Source organism: Athene cunicularia (genome assembly GCF_003259725.1).
Source record: "Athene cunicularia isolate RWA chromosome 5 unlocalized genomic scaffold, athCun1 chr5_part1, whole genome shotgun sequence".
Taxonomy (NCBI): domain Eukaryota; kingdom Metazoa; phylum Chordata; class Aves; order Strigiformes; family Strigidae; genus Athene; species Athene cunicularia.
In genome coordinates, this window is record NW_020799101.1 from 8,951,259 (window position 1) to 8,960,028 (window position 8,770).

The 8,770-nt window shown below is 44.9% G+C and overlaps 1 protein-coding gene across 3 annotated transcripts; it reads left to right on the forward strand.

Moving 5' to 3' along the window:
* The first annotated feature begins 40 nt into the window (after positions 1 to 40).
* On the forward strand, positions 41 to 7,453 carry TRMT5 (tRNA methyltransferase 5). Of its 3 annotated transcripts, none has more exons than XM_026848965.1 (5): positions 41 to 425; positions 1,449 to 2,098; positions 2,504 to 2,628; positions 4,168 to 4,822; positions 5,784 to 7,453. In XM_026848965.1, coding segments are annotated over exons 1-5 (1,506 nt in total). In that variant the 5' UTR covers positions 41 to 423; the 3' UTR covers positions 5,858 to 7,453. The 3 variants fall into 3 exon arrangements, with proteins under 3 accessions (XP_026704766.1, XP_026704767.1, XP_026704765.1); XM_026848966.1 differs by lacking the exon at positions 41 to 425 and adding an exon at positions 440 to 460; XM_026848964.1 differs by lacking the exon at positions 41 to 425 and adding an exon at positions 887 to 1,139.
* The last annotated feature ends 1,317 nt before the right edge of the window (positions 7,454 to 8,770 follow it).

The window sequence follows — 8,770 nt, forward strand, 5'->3', positions numbered from 1 at the left end:
CCGGCCGCCGCCTCCCCGCCCCGCCCCCGGGGTCTCTGTGCCCGGGGCTGCTCACTCGTGGAGCTGGGGCCGGGCGGGGTGGGTCGCAGCCCTCCCGCAGCACCGCCCGGCCCCGATTCGCCTCATCGCTCGGAGGGAAGAATGGGGCAAAGGGGGGATCTTGGCGGGACCTTGCTCCCGGGGAAAGGGCAGGTGTTCCCACAGGGGTGTTGGGAAGGCGTCGGTCCTGCGGCAGCACGGCTGCAGGCACCTCCGGCCAGGCCCAGCGCCGGGGCTTTTATCTTGGAGGCTGATCTCACATCGAGGAGCCCGTGCAAACCAGGCCAGCAGTTTCTAGCAAGGGAGAAGGGCAATGCCTAAGAAAAACACTGGGACGCTCAGGCCTCTGGATGAAGCCTTTCTCCTCTGTAGCAGACATGAAGAATGTAAATGTTTATTTTTGAGTCAACAGGGAAGGGACGTGTGCTTTGCCAAAAACTTGGTTTAGGGAAATGAGCTGGCTTGAAGATGTAGGGAGTCCCAGCGAGGGGCTGGGTTGTAGGGAGGGAGGATGGGAGCAGGGCCAGCTTTGCTAAGGTCGCAGCTCCGTTTTTGAAGAATAGACTGCATGTCAGGGTGTAGATGTCTGAGGCAGGTGAGAGAACCGGTTTCCCTTCAGAGCTAGTTTGCATCTCTCCTATCAACTCCCTATCTTAAAACAAACTACCCAAGAAGTCAGGAGAAATGTCAGCCTCTTGCACTACCTAAACCTTCCTGCCTAGGAGCAGCTGATGCAGAGTCAGAAAAGTTGGGCCTCTGGACTGGCTCTAGCAGAGGAAGCTATTTAAAGAAGTGTAAAACTACTTTTCAAGTCCCCATCCTGTGAGTAAACTGTGGAGAGGGGTTCATTCTCTTGAACAGACATTACTAATGGTCCCCTGTACCTTTAGGGGAATTCAGCATTTAATTCACGGTCTTTCTGGCATGCAGCTTGCAGAGCAAAGACACTACAGACTCTGTAACCCCTTACTGGGGTATAGGAGGCAGAAATTGCTGAAGCATGATTATGACTGCTATTGCTAATAACTGTTTTCTAGCAACCACTGCTTGGTAATGAATTTTATCAGAATCAGAAGGGATCCAACAGTAGGATTGAGACAGTAGGTATTTTTCCATTTGGCTTATTGAGATTAATATCATATTTATTAGAGCAGAAAGGTCATTGGTTTTTGGCAGGAAGGGATTATCACACTGCTTAAAGTTAGTTAACATTTCAGTCTAACAATACATTTGAAAAATGACATAAATTTATAGTATATAATTCATAATAAAGAGCTTTACTAAGCTATTGTGAATTGTTTGGTATAGATGGAAATTCTAGTTTAAGAGAACAGCAAATCCATGTGATTTGCAGCATTTTTAATGGAATGATTACATAATGTCTATAAAATGAATAATTTCTCTTCTAGGACTTTATGGAGAATTGGATACTCTGCCAGACTACTGAAAACTAACCGTTTTAGGACAGCTGCATCAAATACATCATTTCCAGCAGTTTGGATGCTATTGGCACAATATTCTGGCAGAGTACCTGGGCTGTTTGTAGTAGTTAAAAAAAATAACTTTTTTACGATGCCTGAAACTGTGGAGGATAAAGCTAATCTAGAACTGTATTTGCCACATCCTGAAGTGCGTGGGATGACACAACTCAACAGAGAGGCTTTTAAAAGGACAGTTGTTGTTCCAGTTCTTAAAGTCAAGAAAGAAATTGTAAATACTTTGCTGAAGTCCATAAAACATATGATACTACAGCGCCCTGGTCTAAAGCGAGTGGTTGAGGATCCAGAAGATGAGGACAGTAGACTTGTTATTCTGGATCCTCATAAAATATCAGAATTCTCATTGGGAGAATCGGATCAAGAGGTATTAAAACAGCTTAATGTTCATCCTGAGGTGTCTAAGTATAACTTGGAGCTGACTTACGAGAATTTCAAGTCGGAGGAGATCCTACGAGCAGTTCTTCCTGAAGGTCAAGAAGTCACCTCTGGATTTAGCCGTGTTGGTCACATAGCTCATTTGAATCTTAGAGATCATCAGCTACCGTACAGACATTTGATTGGTAGGTAAAACAACTCTCAAAAAAGTAATACCTATGTTTTCTATATAGATTTTTTTTTAAACAGTTATCTACTGATAAATTATTACTTGTACAAAGAAAACTTTTGGAGTGCTTTTCATTGCTTTATATGTTGACTTTAAACAGTCTGTGCTGGTACTATAGCTGTGCATGGAAGCACAGTTCTCTCCTCTTACAGTAACTGTGGTCTCATTTCACTGAACATTGGGCCAGGGTACAGTATGTGCCTTAGGAAGATGTCACATCTCCAACCCTGAGTCATTAGAGGGAGGTTGTTCTGGTAATGCGTACTTAGTTAATTTAACTGTAAACAGCAGTGTTTGTATCTCTTGTAGAACATTGAAAAGTTATATTCCCTTAACCAGAATGTTTTGCCCTCTCTTTCAGGTCAGGTTATAATTGACAAGAATCCAGGAATCACCTGTGTAGTGAATAAAACCAATATTATTGACAGCACATACAGAAATTTTCAAATGGAAGTGCTCGCTGGAGAGAGCAACCTAGTAACCAAGGTATAGGGTTTTTTTCCCCTGTTATTTTAATTTTAATATGCTAAACCCAAAGGCACCTACTGGAAATATGTGATGAAGAGATGCTCTTAAGACCATCCCTTTGCACAGTGCCCTTTTTTAGAGTGTAAGAGTTGGCAGTTACTTCTACATTCATCTGTCCTGGTCTGCCAAGAGCAAACTCACATCCATAGGGATCATGAACATAAGTATTCTTTAAAGTTCACAGCCTAGATTTTAATGATATGTAAAAAAAGGTGAAGTAAAGATTTCTTACAGAGATACCAGTTGCAGACTTGCAGTGGGGAGTGTTTCTTACTCTAAAGCCAGAATGTTTAGTGAATTTGATCTAAGAAAATGCTGTTACTTAATTTCATCAAACCTGCAGTGGTTGGTATAGAACGTAAGACTGTGTTTTTAAATCTCACTGGCTTTGCAACTTAGGCAAGATTTTGCCTGTGCCTCTTTCCTTTTCCATCAGCAGCAAGACAAACCTCATCTGTCCTCTATTTTGACATTTTTCAGGTGTAAAGCACTGTGTAACTGCCAAGTATTATTCATGTAGGGTTTCTTGTATTTAGCTGGAAACTTGGCCACTGGTTCAACCAAAAAATATTTTTCCTAGGTATTAGCAGTTATACTTTTAGAAGAGAAAACGTTAGATTACTAAATAAAAAAGTTGAATAGCTTGGTATAACATCCTGTACATGCACAGAGAAGGCATTTGAATTGTCAAGGAAGAAGTGACAATCAAAAATTATGCAGGTGATATTAGCTCATGGAGCATCCATCTAGCGTAGCACTGAGCTGCACACTGAGGAGCACAGATACACTTCAGTATGTTTCTTGCTGGCAAAGCAAATGATGCATTTAGATCCAAAGTTACCGTACTTCAGTCACACAATTCAAGTCTGGTGGTGCAAAGTGAGTGTTATCTTGCATCCCATTGTCATCTCAGTAAATACCATTTCATTTTAGGTCTTTTCTTAAGATAGTGGTCATCCCAGAGTTTGGGTTTGGATCAGTTTCCAGACTCTGTCACCTTGAGAGAGAAAATACAGTATTTTTTCAAACTGCAGAATTGGCTCCCAGTGGCTTTGAATTTGGCTGACTCTTGCCATTCTTGTGCTGTATCATTCTCAGATGCTTATTTACTATGTGGACTCCGCTAAGGAGGGCTTGAGGCATCTTCCCAAGGTCTGCTTTCAATAAAGGCATTGTCAGCCAGCCACAAAACTCTTGAAAAGCCTCAGATTATTTTTTTTTTATGGTCATTTTAAGTTGCTGCTTTATTTCCACCTGGTGATTGAGACGTGCATGAGCCAGCCATCTGGACTGACAGTTGGAACATTCCTTATGGCTATTTCTGATGAGTAGATCTGTTTATGCAAGATTGATGTGTACTACTAATGAGATGAATGTCAGTGTACACATTATCTTTTGATAAAACAGCGTGGTTTTTAGCTGTCTTAATTACTCATAATGCTTAAACATGCCTGGAATTTGAACACAGAGGCTTAAGAAAATGTTTTGGACTTTCAGGTCAAAGAAAATAATATCACATATGAGTTGGACTTTTCTAAAGTCTACTGGAACCCACGTCTTTCCACGGAACATGGCCGTATCGTTGAGCTATTAAAGCCCGGTGATGTCCTTTTCGATGTCTTTGCTGGGATTGGACCTTTTGCTATTCCAGCAGCAAAGAAAAAGTGCTGCGTGTTTGCAAACGATCTCAATCCTGAATCCTACAGCTGGCTCTTGCACAACTGCAAACTAAACAAGGTAGGCCACAAAATAAAAGCATTCAACATGGATGGCAGGGACTTCCTCCTGGGGCCAGTAAGAGAAGAACTAAGTAGAGAGCTCCCACTTCTGAAAGAAGAACAGAAAACCTCTTTTCATATAGTCATGAATTTGCCAGCCTTGGCTATTGAATTTCTAGACGTTTTCCGGCATCTCTTAGCCGGAGAGCCATGCAGCACTGCTGGCCTTCCCACGGTGCACTGCTACAGCTTCTCCAAACATGACGACCCTGCCAAAGATGTTCGAGAACGCGCTGAGGCTTCTCTGGGAACCTCCTTGGACGGCCGCTGTTCTACTTACCTGGTTAGAAACGTTGCCCCGAACAAGGAGATGCTGTGCATTAGTTTCCAGATTCCAGCAGAGGTGCTGTACAAGAGGCCCTGTCCTGACGGAGGTAAGGAACCTATGTGGCACTTGGATTTCAGGCTACACCTTTTGCTGTCCCAGGCTGGTCCCACCTTGCTGGCCCTGTGGGCCACCCCAGCCGTGTGGCAGTGACGCCGTGCTCCGGCGCAAGCGTGGAGTGGGCCGGCAGGAGCGATTGCCTGCACGTGTGGAGCAGCTGTGGGGCTTCGTGTGCTCCCGGTAGCGGTGCTCCCGCTCTCTGATCCCAGCGTGAGCCTCCACAGGAAAAATGGTGGACTGGAGAGGATCATCCCACAGGCCATAAACCAAACCCTTATGCCTTAGACTGCGTGCTGGAGGAGGATGGGGTATCTTAACGCCAAGCAGGCTTTTCTATTTGCTAAATACTTAAGAACTGGAGCTCCCTTTTCACCCGGGGTAGAATGGTGTACTTCCACAGGGCTGGTCCCAGTTCTGGCCTTCTCCCTACACTTGCATGGACACAGTTTAGGTCTGGAGTCACTACAGCAGCAGAATCAGGTTCTGTACAATTCAATTGCAAAGTAGATATCCTTAGAGATCTTTAATGTTGGATATTTTTATTTTTTTTTTTTAGTTTAACTGGTCATTTGTTTCTTGAAGAACTTGTAGGAGATAGTTGGTTTCAGTGATCTTGGGCTTTGGGGGGAGGCTTTCAGTCTGCATTACATGAACTGAAGGAATGGAGGTTTTGATAAAGCTTGAATGCCATTAAACTTACTTTTATGTTGTTGTTGGGTAGCACTGAGATTTAGGTCAAAATGTAGCTCAGTACAGGTTTTTTGAAAGTCCTTTTTGGCATTTAATAAAGGCTCCCCATTATTACTATAACAGTTTTCATTTGTGACTGTTAATCCTAATTTTAACTCTCATCTCTTCCTGTTAAATCCTTTAAGTGTTACATGGCTTGTGGTTTAGTTCAGTCTGTTTACTGTGCATGAAATAACTTACTTTTTCTAACCTTCTTCCAGCAATACCAGCCTCTAAACGTGTGTGTAGCAGCAGAGATTTTTCTGAAGCAAAGGTGGAGTTGAAGAAGAGTTGAAGACTGAAGTTGTGGTTAACTACCTTAGTAGTTTGTGTAAGGTATACCTAGGTTACCTCTAGTTTACCCCTCCAATTATTTGAAGCCTACCTGTGTTACCCATCCCAGGTGCTGAGATGCGTAATGTATGTAGCAGCTTTCCTCCATGAGCCTTGCTTCCTGCATTTTCCTGTCTTTCAGTTGTGGAATCAATAAGCAGATTGGTGTTATTACAAAAAAATAAAACTTCTGCTTTTTTTGTAATAAATGTGTTTGGGTACTTTTCTGCTCTCGTTTCATGCCCTATGATAATGTAGGGACCCAGAGCGGGATCATTTTTTGCTGTGTCATTTTGATAATGTGCAGTTTGTGGCAAACCCAGATTTTTATATTTTTTCAGGTCTAGCGAGATGACTTGTATAACCCTTGCAGCAGTTTCTCTCTGACAAATGGGTTTGGTGTTTAAGAATATTAGATTACTGTTAGCAGATGCACACACAGCTCTTGTGTAAGCAAGATAACCTTTCAGAAACTTAACCAAGATACAGAATGGCCCAAATAGCCACATATACTTGTTCCTAGGCCTTTGAGTAATAAATTTTTTGCTTTTTAACACTGAGATTTAGTTAGGGATTAGTTGACTCCTAACTTAGTGTTTGGCCACCATTAAAGCAGGAAAGACTCTAATGCTGTTTACAGATTAAGTACATGCTCACGTTGAAGCACTAGACTGAAACCAGTACCTGGCTGAACTCCTCTTGTCTTGAAACCACGTCCTCCTGGGGCTTTTGTGCCTCTGCTGCATCCCAGCTCGCCCCCTGCTCCTGCCTGCTCCTCTGCTGCAGGCCCTGGATGATCTCTCTGCCTGCCTGTATTCTGCAGGGATTCAAAAAGCCTCTGTCTTTGATTTCCTTTTCTTACCCATCCAAACTATTGTTGGGCAATGTCAACCACAAGTAGTTTGTTTGGACAGAGGACGCGGATCTCCCCCGGGCTTCAGCTATTTTCCCTCGGCGCAGGCTCAGTGCTCAGGCCCAGCAGCTCAGTTACCAGGCAGCCGTCACCCTCCCTGGCTCTGCTGCTGCGGCTCCACCCCTGGGGCCTGTAGCCTGATGGCTTGGGTCTCGCCCAAACAACTGCCAAGGTCCATGGATGTGTTTTGCTCCATGGCTCTGTGCTCCAGCCTTTCCCCTGGCTACGCAGCCAGTGCTTTTGAGCAAGTCTTCACAGCTTGGTTACCGCTGGACTGCATTTATCAAACTAGGGAAAAAAATCAGCATGACTCACTTACACTGTCTTGAAAGCTGCTGTGCAGATTACTTCCCTGGCCTGCCACTCTGGCCTGAGCACTCCTCCGCCGGCCTTTAAAATGGTATTTTTAACTTTAACCTGTTTGTCCTTGCTGTTGGTGACTGGCACATCATATCCACTCCCCACCAGTTGGAGCAAGCGCCGGACTTTTGCCTCCAGCCTGCCATGCTGCCGTGTCATGCCTCTGATCGTGAGAAAATAGCCTCAAGTTGCACCAGGGGAGGTTTAGATTGAGTATCAGGAATCATTTCTTCACCGAAAGGGTTGTCAAGCATTGGAACAGGCTGCCCAGGGAAACGGTTGAGTCACCATGCCTGGAGGTATTTAAAAGACATGTAGATGTGGTGTTCAGGGACATGGTTTAGTGGTGGGCTTGGCAGCGGTAGGTTAATGGTTGGATGTGATGATCTTAAAGGTCTTTCCCAACCTAGATGATTCTATGATTCTGTGCTTTCCCAAGCTGCCCTCGTGGCTTCCCAGAGACATCCAAAAGCTGCTCTCGCGCCAGAGCCCGCCCTCAGCACCGCTGACGCGATAAGGCCCTCGGTCCTTCTGGAACAATGCAGCCACCCTGTGATCTATGTCTGCACTGCCAGACACCACAGCTCCCTGTGACTGTGTGCGCTGCCTCACAGTCCAAATTTAGGGCTTCTTGGCACTACTGCCCTCACAGAAACCCAGCTTTGATCCCCATTTTTGTGTTAAGCAAGTCAACTACGTAACTTTCATTTTCAGCAGTGACTATCCCAAGGCAGGGAAGGATTTTTAGTTGTTAAAAGATATGTTGACTTGAGGATTAAATGCCATTGTTATTTTAGCAGCATGGCTTTAGTTTAGATGCAAGTCAATAGATTACTTGTAGCTATACTCATAACCAGGGTTTGCCCGTATTTCTGTGCAGTTGCCACTTCTGTGTACACCCCTTCCACATGAGACAACAAACGACAGCCGGTGTACACCTAAAGTTGCAAGAGTGTATGTCAGTGATACATATTAATATTCCTACGTTGTTCTGTGTTTGTGAGGGCAATGACTTTACAAACTGAATAAAAAGCAGATCATCGGTGGGGTCTCTCCTTACCAGCCTGGGTGAGCCCGGAATAGTACAGACTGCCCCTAGTTGCTGCTACTCCTAGCCAGGGTCCCGAGCTGAACCCCAGGACAGCTGCTACCTCATACCTGGGAACAGGAGACGGGCCGTCAGGCATCTGTGACGGAGGGAACCAACTCCCACAGCTTCTGGCTGCTAGGAAAACGATCAGCCAGGCCCAGTGGCAGCCATCTCCCATGAGCAAGGGAGTGGATAAGTAAAGGACATGTCAACTTCGAAGCCCTACAGCTGAGAGGAGGGGAGGAAGGAGCCCCAGAGGAATGCAGCACCTGGCCCGGGGCAAGACAACACCACAAGTGCATGTGTAGGAGCAGTCTCACATGCGCTGCATGGCTGAGTACACCACCACCCAACCACAGGCTTTCTGTCTGGTGGGGAGCAGTACCCCACAGGCTATGATCTTTTCTAAACCGCTACCTGTTGGCAACTATTCTGGGCACAAAAAACAGGATTTCAGAGAAAGGGCAATGGAAATTTTGGCACCTCCTTCCCCTTTCCTTAATAAAGGCAGC